Genomic DNA, 18,636 nt, shown 5'->3' on the forward strand with positions numbered 1-18,636 from the left:
AACACTTTGCCATCGTATTGGCGAGCATCTAATGAGAATTTTGATTCTTGCCCAGGCCTGGATGTCAGGATGGTCGCATCCATCAGTGTACCCTACTGGGTGACCTTCCAGCACAACTTGCAATTCTGAGAAATTTGCAAATAGCAACTAAAGAAAATTAAGCAAACTAGGAAATAATGCAAAGGGTCATGAGAAGAGCCAAAATAAAACCTAGGTAAGGGCTAGTTATCATGAGGAGAGTGGGAAAAGATGGATAGAGTGGAGAAATAGATAAAGAGGAGGAAACTACAGGACTATTGTTCATTCCAGGTGGGGGAGGGTGGTTGTGAGCTTTCTTCTTTCATGAAATGAAATGGTCTAGCAACAACCACCAGTTTCACTGTGACATCTCTATGGGTCTTTAGTGAAGGTAGCTGATGCCTTATCCGATAATGATGAAATGAATCTAATCAGTGGTAGAGAATAAAGCTGGATTGTTAAAAAGAAAACCACTCATTGGTTGCACAAAAGACTTACTTCCTGATAAAAAAGGAGGCCTGTGTAATATTGCAAGCATCATCTGTTTGGTTTCACCCCATTACGCAACTCAAACCATTAATACCTTGATTTTGTTGACATTATCATTTGCCCACTGAAGGTCACAATAGGAGCACTCAATCCAGACTGGACCAGGACTTGAGGGGGGGGGGGGGGGGAGGAGGAGGATGATGTCAATATTTCTCATGCTATAAGTGAGACACAAGATGCGAACTTTACGTATACAAGTCATTGGGAAAAGGATGGCGTGAAGCATATAGCTGGACCAGGACATTCCATTTCGCAGCATGCCCACCCATGGGCAAAGGTGGGCAAAGACCTGATGAACAGGAAGCCAGGCCATAGCCTATGCAACTTTACTGACTGGTCTGAGTGAACATGGGAACGAATGGCAAAGTGGCTAGTGCGTGTGCAAAATGAGGTGTGTACACAGTGCAATAGGTCACCTGACAGGTAGCTTATGCTAAATGTCTGCCCGCAGCTGATGTTTGCTCAGTGCCCACTTGGGGCAGTGTTGGAACACTTTGTCCTAGATGGTGCAGATACTTATTTAAAGGCAGAATGCTCTCATTATACACGCTGTTATGACTGGTTTTGTGGCAGAGAAAATATCTTTGCAGCTAGTCCATGTGAAATGAACCCATGTCTGTATCATTGCAATGAAATCCTTTTTATCTGAGGTCGTGTCAGAAATGTTGCCATTTGTTCTCTTACGAACAGTTGGGTCACCAATGACACATCCTGCTCTGGAAAAGTATTCCTCTCCTCAGGTGTCCTGTGGTGGAGGGAGCCCCTTGGGAAACCATCCTACTTGAACCATATGACTCACTGTTAGGCACTGGCCATCAGGTGAGGGAATTGCAGGCCCTGGATCTTAGAACCTCCTGTTCTTCTGTTCCTGATCTTAACTTGGACAAATCTTAGCATATTTTTAACACCTTCACAATTTCAAAAGACAAGTTTATGAAGAAATCAAAGAAAATTAATTTTGCCAGTCCTAGATATTCCTTCTTCACCTGCCCCAAAATTTATGTTCCTGAACATTGTATAAACACAAGTGCTGGTGATTGAAGACTCTGGAAAGTGGTTATCTACAAGGGCTGCTTCAAGTCCCCAACTTTTCCTCTTTCCATGACAATTGTGCTGTGGAATTAGAGTGCTGCTGCCACTTCCCTGAACCATTGCTACTTTTATTCTATCTTGCGATGTCACTTTGCAAGAAACCATGTTTCTGATAGTTACTTTGCTGAGTTCTGCTTCTACAACAGTTACTGTAATATTTGTGCCAAGCCCACAGAGTGGTTTGCACATATGTACACACAAATGTTATAGTGAACGGGTGCCTTTACAAACAAGGTTGGAAGTGGTGGCTGTACAGATGCGAGCAACTGTTAGTAACACTATTTGCAATATTGACATGCTGTAGGGGGGTGAAAAATAAGCTACTCTGAGTAGCTCAACTTGATATACACTCCTGGAAATTGAAATAAGAACACCGTGAATTCATTGTCCCAGGAAGGGGAAACTTTATTGACACATTCCTGGGGTCAGATACATCACATGATCACACTGACAGAACCACAGGCACATAGACACAGGCAACAGAGCATGCACAATGTCTGCACTAGTACAGTGTATATCCACCTTTCGCAGCAATGCAGGCTGCTATTCGCCCATGGAGACGAGCGTAGAGATGCTGGACGTGCAGGCCGCGTGAGACGACGCTTCATCCAGTCCCAAACATGCTCAATGGGGGACAGATTCGGAGATCTTGCTGGCCAGGGTAGTTGACTTACACCTTCTAGAGCACGTTGGGTGGCATGGGATACATTCGGACGTGCATTGTCCTGTTGGAACAGCAAGTTCCCTTGCCGGTCTGGGAATGGTAGAACGATGGGTTCGATGACGGTTTGGATGTACCGTGCACTATTAAGTGTCCCCTCGACGATCACCAGAGGTGTACGGCCAGTGTAGGAGATCGCTCCCCACACCATGATGCCGGGTGTTGGCCCTGTGTGCCTCGGTCGTATGCAGTCCTGATTGTGGCGCTCACCTGCACGGCGCCAAACACGCATACAACCATCATGGGCACCAAGGCAGAAGCGACTCTCATCGCTGAAGACGACACGTCTCCATTCGTCCCTCCATTCACGCCTGTCACGACACCACTGGAGGCGGGCTGCACGATGTTGGGGCGTGAGCGGAAGACGGCCTAACGGTGTGCGGGACCGTAGCCCAGCTTCATGGAGACGGTTGCGAATGGTCCTCGCCGATACCCCAGGAGCAACAGTGTCCCTAATTTGCTGGGAAGTGGCGGTGCGGTCCCCTACGGCACTGCGTAGGATCCTACAGTCTTGGCGTGCATCCGTGCGTCGCTGCGGTCCGGTTCCACGTCGATGGGCACGTGCACCTTCCGCCGACCGCTGGTGACAACATCGATGTACTGTGGAGACCTCACGCCCCACGTGTTGAGCAATTTGGCGGTACATCCACCCGGCCTCCTGCATGCCCACTATACGCCCTCGCTCCAGTCCGTCAACTGCACATACGGTTCACGTCCACGCTGTCGCGGCATGCTACCAGTGTTAAAGACTGCGATGGAGCTCCGTATGCCACGGCAAACTGGCGGACACTGACGGCAGCGGTGCACAAATGCTGCGCAGCTAGCGCCATTCGACGGCCAACACCACGGTTTCTGGTGTGTCCGCTGTGCCGTGCGTGTGATCATTGCTTGTACAGCCCTCTTGCAGTGTCTGGAGCAAGTATGGTGGGTCTGACACACCGGTGTCAATGTGTTCTTTTTTCCATTTCCAGGAGAGTATAATCGCCCCACATCCAGTCTTCTGTCTCTTTGGGGATTTTAATGTACGTAACCCACTGTGGTGGACGTCCAGAAACTCATCAACTAGTTGCTTGATTATTGTTGTCAGTGACAGATTTCCTACCCACTTCAGCACAGCACATAACTCATTCTCAGCTGTTGATGTTCCATGGCTAATGCAACTTAATCACATTATAACAAAAGACTGTACGTAATGCTGTGAGCCAGTGACCACTTCCCAGTGGTCTTGGTATCCCCTTCCCCTCCCCCCTTCCAGACCAACCTGCCTCTAATACATTCCAGAGGGCAAACTGGCAAATTTGTGGTTTGAAGGCCACTTTTTCCTGTCCCCCCATCTGGACCTTTGATAGTGTTTGTAGAGCTTAACAATTGCCATTACTAACACCACTGATGTAGCAATTCCCATTCTGCAAGGGTATCACTGACCAATACTGTGGTGGATGAGGAAATTGGGGTGCCATTTAGAGGCTGCCAGTAAGCTCTTCAAATGGCGGGTCATGAGCTATGTAGTGAACCATTTACAGAATGGGAACTGTTTTGTGCCCTCCTCTCATCCTATGACACAGTTAAGGTGCTGACGTGATCCATAATCAAATGATGCAACACCTAAATGTGGACTGCAAAATGGCCTTCTCAGTCTTTAGTTGTATCTGGCTTAGAAGCGAACTCCTCTTAATAGTATCCTCTAAATTGTATCATCATTTAGATCCTTAAGCTATGATAGGATCCTACTTCGATTGATAGCTACTGGCTAACCAGTTTCACTCGTGGGCTATGTGAATTACTTGAGAGAGTGATAAAACATTAGCTGTCATGGGTCCTTGTGCTGCCAACCCTGTTATCTAACTAGCAGTGTGATTTCCAGGAAGGCTGGTCCACAATCAGTCAGATTAGAAATGTCAATAAGATTAGCCTTTACTAAACCATTGCACTATTATTAAAGTTTTCTACGTAAGACATACAAACCTTCATATGAAATTGAGTTAATAAAAATATAGCTTGTGTAGCATAATGTCACACATCTTGTACAAGCTGCAAAGAAGCCCAGTTGGTGTTAATACATCATGTGGGTGATGGATGTCTGAACAGCTATTTCAGTTAAATGCCATTGTCATGTTATTCCTAGGTGAGTAATAAACTTCAGTACATTATCTTTCTGTAGAGTTCAGAAAGTCCAAAAGTTGAATGTTTGGAAAAGTCTCTCACACACTGTAGCAGAGTTGGTGAGCAGGGAATGTTTTACTGAGGAAATTTTATCATGTAGATTTGAAAATTTGTAATTGTGGCATTTAAGAGAAATCTCCTTACAGAAGTAACTTCAGTGCTTGACTTGCCAATGAAAGACAGCTATTTAGGTAAGAAAATGCACTTATTTTATATTTAATCCCTAAGTATACTTTGTCAAACATTTCTTCGGGTATTAAGATGCTGTAAGATATACAAAATAACTATTTATAGTTGCCATAAACTTTTAATTGGACTCGTAAGATTTACAAACCACTGATATCCTAAGGCTTGTGACAAGATGGGTGTTCTGTATGGTGAATAGTGTTGATGTCAAATGATTGTTACTCCAGATTCCTCAGTTTTCCAGTTTTGAAAGCACAGTTGTGGACAGTTGCTTTGCCCTGATAAAAGATTTTCTCCTTCATTTTGTAGTCGCTCTTCTTGTTTGTATTTGCAGCCTCTTTGGCCAAAGCACTTGTGTAGCATTTAGGATTTTTGTTGTATACTTCGCAAAGTAATCCCTGGGGATATTCCCATTGCACCCCAGAAAGAAACAGACTCTCTGGAAGATGAAAATATACTTCATACTTTCTGGCACTGTGCCACTGGCATCCACCTGCTACTTTGTAGTTTCATTTTTGGTCTGAGATTGGGAAATCGTGCCTCACTCATACTAACAGGCGTGTGCATAAGATTTTGAATTAAAAATACTCAAAATATTACTGGTAAATTTGCATCTTCACAATGTAAAATGTACAGTATACTTTCTCATGATACAAACGTAGTGTCATTTCCTACATCTTGAATTTCCAGTAGCCATTTTTACTAGAGGCTCATCCACTGGTAAGCCAAAACATATAACTACTATCCACTATGAGATTTAACACCTAGTGGCATTGGGGACACACAATTTAATAACAAAAGTATGTAAGGGCATTAGACAAATGGGGTATCATTCTAATGGTAATAGAGGCCACAAATAAGAATGTTAACTGATTAACTGACATTTAACTTCAGCAAAAGGCAGATTATGGCTTGACACATGGTAACAAGCATCTTGTAAATGGTAAAACTAATCTTCTGTTTGTGAGCTACTGTTGTAAAAAAATCTATGAAAAGTGGTTGAAGGGCAGTGGAACCACTGGCAGCAAGGAGTTTTATGCCCACACCTCACACAGAACATGGACATGGGAGGCTTGCCTGCTCTTTAAAGCAGGATAGGTGGTGATCTGTGGTAGAGCTGATGACAGAGTATAAAGCTACTGCAGATAAGTATTTCGGAGTACATAGTTCTTTGAACATTGTGCTCCACAGCAGGTGTAAGAGTCTACATGATCCCATGTTGGTTCAGGGATCATGTCTGGATATGCCATCTTCCAGGCAAAGGGCTACACAAAGCAAGCACCATGCCATGGATGCAGACTGGTGGAGACAGTGTTACACTATTGGGGACATTCATTGGGGCTTTCATGGGACTAGTGCCAGTAATCAAAGGCTCCATAACAGCTGCAGGGTGAAGCAGCAGTTTGTACAGCCCTGTCTGCCTAGCATGCGACTCGGTGAATCACTCACGCAGCGCTACATAACAGAATTATCCGGAGTTCACAGACACCAACTTTAAGCACCGAATGCCTGGTTTACAGTGGAGCGAATGGAAGTGAACACGTGCAAATGAGCATGTGCAGAAAATTCACTACAGTACACTCGAATATGGGTAGAATCGTTTACGATAGAGGGAACGGAAGAGAACACAAGGTAGCGAACATTGCCTATGAATGCTGTGTTACTGGTTTTTAGTTTCTGGAGCTAAAATTCAGCATACAGGATACAACTCTATCATATTAGAGCCACAGTGTGAAACTTTGCTGCTCAGTGAGGATTATTTTGCGTGGTGAGCACACTGTTCTTGATGGAGTATGCAAAAATGGCGCAGGGAAGGCAGAATTTAATTGTCTCAATTTGTATTGAAGTATGACGTGTGGAAATTGCGCACTTTACATGGAATTGCATCTCCATCTCTCCTTTGCACCGGTCCAAAATTTTCGTAGTATGTCGGCTGCCGTTTTTCCCAGGCTTCTAATTACCATTGAGGGGCAATTTATAAACGGAACACTAATTACCGACGTTGATCATTATTTAAAGAGGTGACACAGCTAGCATTTCCACTACACATGTAAGGTCTAATGGTCATATTGTTTTTTCTTTTCTTTTTTTTTTTTTTTTTGCCCCTGAAACAAAAATGGTGTAGTGGTAAAGTGCCCACTTTGTGGTGCTGAAAGCACTGGATCAAATCCCGTTCAGGCCATAACATTTTCACTGTGATTTTTATCTGAGCATTCACTTTTCACAGATGTTGAAGTGGCCACAAGACATGCAAGGATTCCACGTTTAACTGCAGGTCTCCATTTCCCAATTCGGTAACTGGGGAAGGTTAGGGACACGTAAGTAGCTGCAGTGGCGACCAGTTGAAAGACCTGCAAGAGGCCTACTGGTTGCACCAGACAAAATTCTCTTTCGCTCGTGCTTGTCAGCTTGTTTGCTCTTGAGAAAACCCAGTTTAAACTATATAAATATTTTTTTGATTAACTTCATATCGACAGTTCAGTTATTGCACATGTAATTCTGCTAAAAGTGGCTACCAGAGAAAAGAAAATCATGGCAGTGTTTGATGTCAAAGACGAATTCCATCAGTGAAGACTTGTAATTTGTTGAAATGAAATGTGCCTTGCAGTACTACATTTCAAAACAATTCCTGTAGGCCATTTCTTATAATATTTTTTGGAATTTTGTACATTTTACTATCAGTGAAACAATTCTTTTTTCATTTTCTGTAATCTTCATGAAAATCTGACAAAAACAAACATTTTTCTTGCATCAGGCACCCCGGACAAAGGAGAAATTGATGAAATCAGGCACTTCTCAGTAACCAAGAGTTTTATTTAGACAGAACTGGGATGGAATCAGAAATGATCCTGGCCATTATTTTGCGTGTTGTGCTGCATACGAGGCATACGTGATCAAAGTCGTGAAGTGTGGCGAAGAAAACTGGTAATGCACAAATGACTGTAGCTTCACAATACCACTGATAAACCTGAAATGAGGGAGAGATATTGGAAATTGTTGTCTGACAGTGGAAAGCATTTTTCAGTAAATTATCAAAGAAATTCTTTATCAAGAGGTTGAATCGCAGTAGTAGTTAGAGACGGAATCCACATTACATCTACAGATTTTTTTGCCGCCCTCCACAAAAACAGAGGCATTGTTGTATGTCCAGACCCTGAATCAAACAAATGCAGTGAATTAGTTTCTGCAGATGGTAGGAAGAAGTTTCAAACGAAATGTTGGAAATTATTCTTTCCCATTTTTTTCCAGATTTTGATAGGTCAGTTACAAGATTTTTGCAACTAAACAGTCCATTTTTTATTTTTGGTCCTAATTTGCCTTGTGATTCTTGAAGACAGATATACAGCTGTGGAAACAGTAAACCACTCTTACTTATCACTGGAGTTATTGTTTATAAATGTGACATTGCATTAATTGGTTGGGCAACCGACTCTCTCTTTTCACCCCAAAATGGTGAAGTGCAGTGTGCATGCAGACCTTGCACGAAACCTGACTGATTAGCGTTATAGACAGCAGTTGCAGTGCGAACAGAAAGTTTTGTCTTTACGTCAGCTATGAATTCCTCTATAGCATTGTCTATCACTGTCAGCTGCTCTACATGTTTACGCAACGTAATTTTGCGACTTCCTATTCTGTACAATTTCTTGAACCTACTTAGCCAGATCAACGAAGCCTGGAAATTAGCATTGTACATGTCAGGTGCAGTTCAGAGGGTCCAGTTTCACAGATCTTCATTGGTAATGGTGCATAGCCTCTCATGAGCAGTTCTAAATCTTTCAAACAATTTATCATTCATATGGTTTTGGGTTTCTGTATGGCACATATTTCTGACTTCATGTAATTCATTCTTCCATTTGTACAGTTCATGCTCAAATTTTACAAAATGAAAACACCTTTGCACATTACATAACTTCAAGCTTTTTTTTCCTTCCTTCGCTTAACCAGTATTTCACTGCTTTTTCTTTGTTGCTTAAAGCTGTTGCAGTACATCTTTCTATTAGGTTTGGAAGCTATTCTTCTTCAGGACTGTTACTGGCACAACTGATGTTACCTGAACCACAATTCGAGGTTTCGTCACAGTTATTTCCCTTTTCTTCCAACATATCCACAATTTCAAACGAAATGTCGATATCATTCAAATTAATGTCAAGGAAATCAACTAACAAATGACATATGTACGTCCTCAGGAGAAGTAGGTGATTTCGGCTGGCTGAAAACCACGTTCTTCATATTTCATCATTGTTAAATTGAGAATGTTATCTGGATTCCATGTTACTGTGAAACTGGAAGAAGGAAAAAAGGTACTATTTGCAGGCATGCCTTAACCCTAGGATGCACATACAGGACCTCCGAGGCCCTTGTATGTTTTCATTTTTTAAAAATTCTGTAATTTTTTGTTTGATTTCAATCTGCTTTCCAGTACTCTTTCACTAACACTGTGACATTCCTCCTATCAGGTCTGAACGAGATACCTTTTTTAAGTTTTTGGTATAATTCAATACTTTTACCCATACACCATGAATGCATAAGCAGGGCTTCAGAAGCCCTCACACATTTATAAATGTTCTTTAGCCTATATTGTCTTCAACATTTGTTTGGGAGCAGTTATTAATTCAACAGTGGTATTTCCAGCAACAGGAGTGCCAACAGCAGCAGTAGCTGTAGTAGTAATAGTATAACTAAAATATAATACACACTACTTTCACATATTGGCGATGTTGGTGTATTATTGATCTTTTTGCTATCAGATGTTTCATTATTGCATAGTATTGTTATCCTGTGCTGCTCTTGTCAGCCTCATTGTTAATGTAGTTTTTGTTGCTGCAAGGCCCATATTGTTTAGAGTATGACTCGTTAAGTGCTGCACAAGCTGCTGTTCGAGAGACATGCCTTTTGCTATGGCTTCGACACGCAAAGCAAGAGAGTCAGTACGTGCAAATGCAGCTAATTTTGAAAGTGTTGTGGCTCAGTGGTTTGAAGATGATGATTCTTGCGAGGAAGGAAATATTTTTGAAGATACAAGTAGTGAAGAATCAGCCAATGAACCTGCATATGTGAATATTGAGGTAGATGACAGTCCTTCCAATAATATTACTTCATCAGAGTCTGAAAATGAAGAACCACCACAAAAAGGTACAGAAGACCACACATACATTAGTCGGAAAGGAACGATTTGGAAATTAGATCTTCCTGCAACTTTTCGTACGCCTGTCCATAATATCGTAAAGAAAGCACCTGGTCCAGCCCGTGGTTTGAAAACCTGTAAACTTAAGGATTCCTGGGACTATTTCATCTCCAAGGAAATACTAGAGGAAATCATCAACTGCACAAATATTGAAGGCAGAAGAGTGGCTGCTTTACGTGGTAAAACATGGAAAAATGTTTCGCTTCCTGAAATGGAGGGTTTTCTTGGTCTTTTACTGTTTTCTGGTGTTGAGAAGAGTTGGGATGTCTCTATTAGAGAATTATTCTTGGATGAAAAAGCAAATCCTACATATAAGGTCACCATGTCAGTAAATATATTCGAGGATATAAGGAGAATTACATTTGGTGACATGTGTAACTATGAAGCTCGATCTGCAGATGACAAACTTGCAGCTGTTCACTATATATGGGAACTGTTTATTGACAAGTGTAGAAATAGAATGATTCCCAATGATTCGCTCACAGTTGACCAACAGCTAGTCCCATTCTGTGGAAGATGCAGCTTCACCCAGTATATGCCCTCTAAACCAGCCAAGTATGGCATAAAAATATTTTTGTTATGTGATGCTACATTTGCATAGGCTTTAGACAGAATTGTTTACACGAGAAGGAAGCCCCATGAACCTATTAGAAAAATCTAGAATTGAATGTGGTGAAAGATCTTACTAAGAGTATTGAAGGATCATCAAAAAATATTACTGTTAACAACTTCTTTACTTGTGTGCAGCTGGCAGAAGAGATGCTTCAGAAGCAAATTACAGTGGTGGGAACAAACAAACAAAATAAACCAGAAATTCCTAATGAGATGAAACCGTCCTCTTAAAGAGCGATTCATTCCTCTTTGTTTGCATTTAGAGGTGACATTACACTGAGTTATGTTCCCAAAAAGAAAAAGTCTGTAGTTCTCATTAGCACAATGCATCACAACAGAAAGATTGACGAAACTCATGCAAAAAATAAACCAGATATAATAAAGTTCTGTAACTCTACGAAGGTTGGAATAGATCAAATGAACAAGAAAATTCATTATTACACTTGCAAGAGACAAACAAGAAGATGGCCATTCGCATTGTGGATGAATATGATGGACGTCGTAGCAATGAACAGTGAAATTTTATTTACTGCCCAGCATCTGTTCTTAAGAGACTTAGCAGAGGAAATGGTAAGACCACTAATAGAATTTCGTATTCAGATCCCTAATCTTCCAAAGAAAATTGTTGATGCCATGCAAAGATGTGGTGTTCAAAAAGATCTCATATTGCCGAACCAACTACCTGCTTCAGGAAAAAGAAAAAGATGCAGTTATTGTCCATATAATAAACACAGGAAAAGTGCTATGACATGCATTAAGTGTAAAACCAACATTTTTAAGGAAAATAGTGGCGTTCTTTGTGCTTCTTGTTTGTCACGTGTTGAAAACTAAGAAAAGTGCAATTTTATGTGCACAACGAATAATAACTTTTTGTCAAAGTATTGCCTATATACATAATATTGTGAATAATGAGTGTTTTAATTGAAGATATTGGTTGTAATAAATGTTATAAAATGTAAACTGCAACTTATAAGTGAAGTAATAAAATTATTTGTTTATGTTGTATGTAAATGGATATAACTAATAAAAATTCACTTAGTTTAAAAAAAAAATTAATAAAATGTTAATCAGGCCCATCAGATCCTGTTACTGTATCTTAGGAATCTTTCAACATGACAATAAATCTGACAGATATAAATTTAACTCCAAAGAATGATTATATGGAAAGAGGAAACTTTTAAATTAGGGCAGGGCCTTAGAGGCCCTGCATATGCATTCATGTGTGTTTTCAGCACCATGCATCCAAGGGTTAAGAACACACCAAAAATATTAATTCAGCTTTGTCTGTATTGTCAATACTTATCAATACTGCAAAAAGCAACTGATAATTTGTAATAGGTGTTAGTTGAGTGGATAATTTGAGAGAATAGTAACTGTGTCCTGTAGTGTCAGAGAAACTATTGATGAATGGTAACCTGAAATTTTCTTTACAAATTATGATCAGGTTGTGTCCAATTTCCTGTTTACAAATGTACCACTGACTCTCTTCCTGTTTACAAATGTACCACTGACTCTCTCTCTCTCTCTCTCTCTCTCTCTCTCTCTCTCTCTCTCTCTCTCTCTCTCTCTCTCTCTCTCTGTGTGTGTGTGTGTGTGTGTGTGTGTGTGTGTGTGTGTGTGTGGGCACATGCGCAGTTGCTGCAGTGCCAGTAGGGGTGTATTGAATCAAAACAGTTAGATATCACTATAGGGGAGGGGGAGGTGTACATTGTAGTCAGAAAGAAAGAAATATTGTTCTATCAAGGTCAAAACTGAGTCTGATTATGAAACTATCTAGATGTGTGTAACAAATCTAGGTGAGCTGAAGTTAATTATTGAATGTTTTTACCGTTCACCTGATGCCACAACAACAGTGCTCGTCACTCAGCATAAGTTTATGGTCAGCAGAGTGCCAAAAACATGCTGTAATATTAGTTGGAGTGAAAAAAAAATCATGCACGGAGGTGACTTTGACTTGCACAGTATAGAATGGGACTTCTGTGGATTCAATGAAGGTGGCACAGACAGGCAGTCTTGTGAAGTACTTTTGAGTACAGTTTTCTGAAGACTGTTCAGTAGCTACTTAGATAGCCAAAATGCAGTGGAAATATTGTAGACGTTGTTGCTATAAACAGGCCTGACCTTACCGATGTTGTCCATATACAGACATGATTTAGTGATCATGAAGTCATGATGACAGTGGTTGCTGAAGTTAATAAATCCATCAGGAAGGCTAGAAAGTTTTTTTGTCGAAAGAGCAGAGAAGTCATTGTTAACATCCCAGTTAGAAAATGAATGGATGTAATTTAGTTCCAATATGATGAACAGACCAATGTCATGGCCGTAGAGAAATTATGAGCAAAGTTAAAACGTATTTTAATTTGCACACTGGAGGAGTATGTGCCATTGAGTGGATTAAGGTTGGAGAATCCCACCGTGGTTTAATAACAAAATTTGGAAAATGCTTAGGAAGCATTTAATTGTCATACCACTGAAGAGGTGAGTACCGTATTTACTCGAATCTAAGCCGCACCTGAGAAATGAGTCTCTAAATAAAGAAGAAAAAATTCCCTAATCTAAGCCGCACGTGAAATTTGAGACTCGAAATTCAAGGGGAGAGAAAAGTTTTAGGCCGCACCTCCAAATCTAAACAAAGTTGGTCCATTGTAATACAAGACACAATTTAGGTCGAGTGAATGACGATACAGCTACAGTAGTTTGGTTCGAGTCGTAAGCTTAGCAGTTAAGCTTTACCAGGTAGCGGTGCTATGCGTCAGGCGCTCCATCCGTATTTATACGGGTACCCTTCCTTTCTCAGGTGCTTCGTTTGGCTTGAATCAATTGCTTATTTTGCTTTGATCTGATAAGTGCTGTTTTGTTATAGGTGTTTACGTCACTCTAAGCTGAAAATGCATTACTGTACTCTGTCATGCATCGTTTGTCGCATTCTGATAGTGCGTGTTTGCGGCCTGTCGCCGCTCGCGGCATGGCTTGCTTTTGTGCATGCTACCGCCGCTTACAATTAAAAAATAGAGAGAGGAATCATCTCATTAGTGAAACAATGGCAAGAGACTATTTGTTGTTACTTACACTACTGCTTTCTTTGATAATGATTAACAAGAACCAAATAATAGACTGCGTATGATAGAACATCTTCTGAACGAGAGTTAGGCGGAAATTATTCTCCGTTTGAAAATCTTTGCGGCCGCTTCTTTAGTACATGAAATTCTGCACAGAAATTAGTCATCTTAGATTTAAAAGTCTGGTCAGTTGCCGTGCTTCATTTCTGACTGTATCACTATTAGGCATAAGAGTAATACAAATATAAACATGACACGTTATGTATATTCTTCCGCGTTTGCTGTTGTCTCACTCTAGTTTCGTAGTTTATTAGGCAGACAGGATTTAAATGAGATAGCAGCAAACGCAAAAGACTACATCACAAAATGTTTATATCCGTATTCTTTCTTATGGTGAAAATAATACTGCATGTGATTCACATTTCGTCAAGTTCCTATTAGCAACCATCTCTTCTCACAGCTAGGAAAAAATACAGAACGTAGTGTTGGCCATATTGACAAACATCCCAAACAATCTTGCCTGTCGGATTTTCGTAGTACATTAAAATTCTGCTACATTCGAAGATGAACAATACGGATTTTTGTAGTTACTTCATTGGATAATGTATGAAAATGGAGTGGTTGAAACTCAGGGCAGAGGAAAAACAAAGCTCATCGTCCACCCTTTTTTTTTTTTTTTACTGACGCAGAGGTTTTGGCGCCAGTATTTATCTTTGTGCCTGCAAAGCATGCCTGTGTAGCGCTACATATATTCGACGGCAGGAGTTAGCTGCGGCGGCACCGACCAACATTTTTTAGAACTTCCACTTGCTTCGTACTCGATTCTAAGCTGCAGGCGGTTTTTTGGAATACAAAAACCAGAAAAAAGTGTGGCTTAGATTCGAGTAAATACGGTAGTGAAATCACCATCAGTGTCTGTGGTGATGAGAAACAGCTTAAATCATTAAAACTGAACAAAGCTCCAGTGTATGAAGAAATCTGTATCAGAGTCTATACTTAATTTGTGGCTGAGTTTAACCGCTCTTCTATGATCTTTCATAGAGCCCTTGAGCAAAAAACCATGCCCAGTAATTGGAAGAAAGCACAATTCCAATCTGTCTACAAGACAGGTAGTAGAAGTGAGCCACAAAACTGCCATGCAAATTCCTTGGCATCAATGTGTTTTAGAATCTTAGAAAAAAGCTTATCTATAATGAGATATCTTGAACAGAATCACCTCGTCCGTGCCAGTCAGCATGGACTCTGAAAACGCTGATTGTGTGGAACCCAACTCACAATTTTCTCACTTGACATACAGAAAGCTTTGGATCAAGGTAGTATGCAGTATTTGTTGGTTTTCAAAAAGCATTTGACTCAGTGCCACACCTATTCTTATTATCAGAAGTCTGATCATATGGGATATCAAGTGAAATTTGCTACTGGACTGAGGACTTTTTGGTAGGGAGGATGCTGCATGTTATCTTGGATCGAGAGTCATCGTCAGATGTAGAAGTAACTTTAGGTTTGCCCCAGGGAAGTGTGTTGGCGCCCTTGCTATTCATGTTGTATATTAATGATCTTTTGGACAATATTAATAGTAAGCTCAGACTTTTTGGAGATGATGTAGTTGCCTAAAATGAGGTACTTTGTCTAAATATTCAGTCAGATCTTGATAAGATTGCAGAGTGGTGCAAACATTGACAACTTTGTAGTGATATGAAACAGAATGATGATGTAGGCTCACTTGGGTAAATCAGGTGGTAGACTTTGGTTTCTTGGTAGAGTGCTGGGATAATTGCAATCAATCTACAAAGGAGATTGCTTACAAATCACTCTGGCAACACATTCTAGAATACTGCTAAACACTGTGGCACCAGTATCAAATAGAACTAAGAGAGGATATTGAACATGTACAGAGAAGGGCAAAACAAATTGTCGGAGGTCTGTTTGACCAGTTGGAGAGTATTGCCGAGATGCTGAAGAAACTAAACTGGTAGACTCATGAAGATACATGTAAATTAACCCAAGAAAGTCTACTAGCAAAGTTTCAAGAACTGGCTTTATATGACAACTCTAGGAATGTACTACAACCCAATACGTATCACTTACATAGGGATCATGAGGACAAGATTAGAATAGTTACAGCATGCACAGACACATTCAATCAGTCATTCTTCCTGCACTTTGTACATGAATGGAATGAGAAGAAACTGTAATAACTGGTACAATTGGACTATTCCCTGCACTTCTTGGTGGTTTGCATTGCTTAGAAGTGGTTGTAAATGTAGATTTAGACGTAGTTTGTCCTGTCTGGTGTTGCAACAGAAGACAGCAAAAGGAAAATTGAAGTTTTGAATTTCTTACTTCAGAAATCTTAATGCAGAAGAATCGTACAAACATATACTGTCCTGAATGAGATTTTCACTCTGCAGGGGAGTGTGTGCTGTTATGAAACTTTCCTGGCAGATGAAAACTGTGTGCCGGACCGAGACTTGAACTCCAGACCTTTGCCTTTTGCGGGGAAGTGCTCAACCATCTGAGCTATCCAAGCACGACTAATGCCCCGTCCTCGCAGCTTTACTTCCGCCAGTACCTCATCTCCTACTTCCCAAACTTCATAGAAGCTTCATAACAGCGCAAAGTCCGCTGCGGAGTGAAAATCCCATTCTGGAAACATCCTCCAGGCTGTGGCTAAGCCATGTCTCCGCAATATCCTATTTCCAGGAGTGCTAGTTCTGCCCCCCCCCCCCCCCCCCCCAAAAAAAAAAAAAAAGTTTGTAGTATTGGTTAGGTTGGAAGGTAACAGTTTGGTTGAGAGTTGACAAAGCCCAGTGAATATGAAGTTAAAAAAAAAACCTTGTTTTGGTGACACTGATCTGTAGCTTAGCCTGTTTGAAACAATGGCAGTGCATTAGTCACCATATTGTGTACAGTGTTTGTCATATGTTTCCTACATCACTGATCAAAGCTGTATTTCCTCTATATCCTGTTCCCTGATATGTGAGTGGCTCGAAGACTTCTTAAGTAATGTAACCCAGTACATTGTTCTTGGCAGCGAGTGTTCATCAGAGACAATTGTATCATCTGGAGTGTCCCAGGGAAGTGTGAGTGATAGGACCACTCTTATTGTCTGTTTCGATAAATGATCTGGCAGACAGGGTGAGCAGCAATCTGCAGCTCTTTCTTGAAGATGGTGTCGTGCACGGGAAAATTATCATTAAGTGACCACAGGAGGTTACAAAATGACTTGAACATAATTTCTACTAGTCTTCACCAATACCAATGGCTTATTCCAGTAGTGTGTCAGTGTCAGACTATAATTGTGCTACAAATATTGTAAGGAGCATGATAGTGAATTCACATCATTATTTTGGCCACCAAATTTGCCTGTTTTGAACCTGACTGAATACATATGAAACCTTACTGGGTACCAGCTCCTCGTCTATAAATCACTAGTTTGTGATTTAGGGGAATTGCATGACTTGTATGTAACCATCTGGTGTCACCTACCTCCAGAAACCTACCAAGGACTTGTTGAATTCGTGCAAGACACAATAATTGCTGTACTACATTCCAGAGGTAGACCAAGACTCTGTTAAACAAATGTTCGTAATGTTCTGACTTGTCAGTATATTACATCTTGGCCTATACCTTCACTAACTGTTCACACTGGAGGTCATTGTTCATGAGGAGTGGAAAAGAAAAAGATGCTACATGGAACTCTTCAGTAAGGTTACCTCAGTTTTGACAGTTTGTGATCGAAACATCTGTAAGATTTGTTGTTTTGCTTAACTTCTTTAGTGAAAATGTAGCTCATTTCTTGATTTTTGTAGGTAGGATTACAGAGCATCTTGTGTGTTTTTCGGTATGTTTGTTGTAACTGAAGAAATATCATCGTATTGCATAAGCCTGACATTATTTTTTGTATGTATGATCATCTTATTGTTTAATATATGAAGATCTTTTTGTATCATACACCTGTTTTCGAGGCGTTTGGCTCAAATTTGTAATTTTCTGTTCCAGTTATATACGATGATCACTGCTATGTCATATGCCTGTCAAACAAGAAGATTCATGTTGTAAAGAGGAAATTTGTTCCAAACCAAGTGGATCCAGTAACTGTTTGAGATTGTCAACAGATTGTTAATTTATGTATATTTTATACTGCTGTTGGTATTTTTGTATGGGCTGTTTTTCTTATGTTCTGCCATTTATTTAAATTTTGTTAATTTAATGCTTAGTGTTGTAAATACTTTTCAGTAATATTGAGATGACTGACCAGAATTAACTATATCCTAGTCATGCGTAATAACTGTGTGCCTGGAAGTACGTGACAGGGGTCGATGACTTTTGTCAAAATGTATACCCTATGATTGAAGAGACTGATTATGTAGATGACCTCATCTTTCAGTTATACTAGATGTTCAGTTTTAAATGTAGGTCATATTAATGTATTCAGTGATCTCTACTGAGCTTTCCATTACAGTCAAAATAGTGCCTGTTTATATGAAATGCCTTTTTTTTTACATATCAGAGTTTGGAATAACTGTTGAGATTGAACTGTTAGTCTGCCGTTGCTTGCATGCAGTTTTTAAACAGCAAGAAGTGTATTGTAATAGATGCAGAATAGCACAATTAATTTGTATCAACATATTTTTGTACGTTCTGGTGTCATTGCTACATTAGTGTCCTCACTGCACAGTTTGTTCCTCCTTGTGTTCACTACCTTGTGTGTTTGCTTTATTTAATGTTACTCTTCCTTGCTCACAGCAGATAATTTATTGAACCACTCAACACATGTGAAAAAGAGAGACTTAATTTTGTAAATTGTTTTTAGAAAATAAACAAAATGCTTATAATTTTTGGTGTGTTTACTTTAGTACAAGGTGTGTTTTTTTAAGTAAGTATTGTTTTGCCACACCGCGGACGCAGCACTGCAGTCAGCATTCTGCGCATGCACACTGGGTACCTACATATGTTGTCTACGCGCTGTCACCTTTATAGTCTGATTCTTACTTGTTTACGTTGTGTACTGAGTCCTATAATTGTGAGTCCCACTGACTGTGAAGTAT

At 40.3% G+C, this 18,636-nt stretch overlaps 1 protein-coding gene across 2 annotated transcripts in view; it reads left to right on the forward strand.

The window, feature by feature from the left end:
- The window catches only part of LOC126336835 (ragulator complex protein LAMTOR4), a 30,947-nt gene extending 12,524 nt beyond the window's left edge, over positions 1–18,423 (forward strand). For both annotated transcript variants that reach the window (XM_050000911.1, XM_050000910.1), the window contains exon 4: positions 17,588–18,423. In XM_050000911.1, the coding sequence (XP_049856868.1) occupies positions 17,588–17,691 (104 nt within the window). In that variant the 3' untranslated portion in view covers positions 17,692–18,423. The remainder of the gene's footprint in view (positions 1–17,587) is intronic.
- Positions 18,424–18,636: the final 213 nt, after the last annotated feature.

Source organism: Schistocerca gregaria, chromosome 2, assembly GCF_023897955.1.
Source record: "Schistocerca gregaria isolate iqSchGreg1 chromosome 2, iqSchGreg1.2, whole genome shotgun sequence".
In the NCBI taxonomy this organism is placed as follows: Eukaryota; Metazoa; Arthropoda; class Insecta; order Orthoptera; family Acrididae; genus Schistocerca; species Schistocerca gregaria.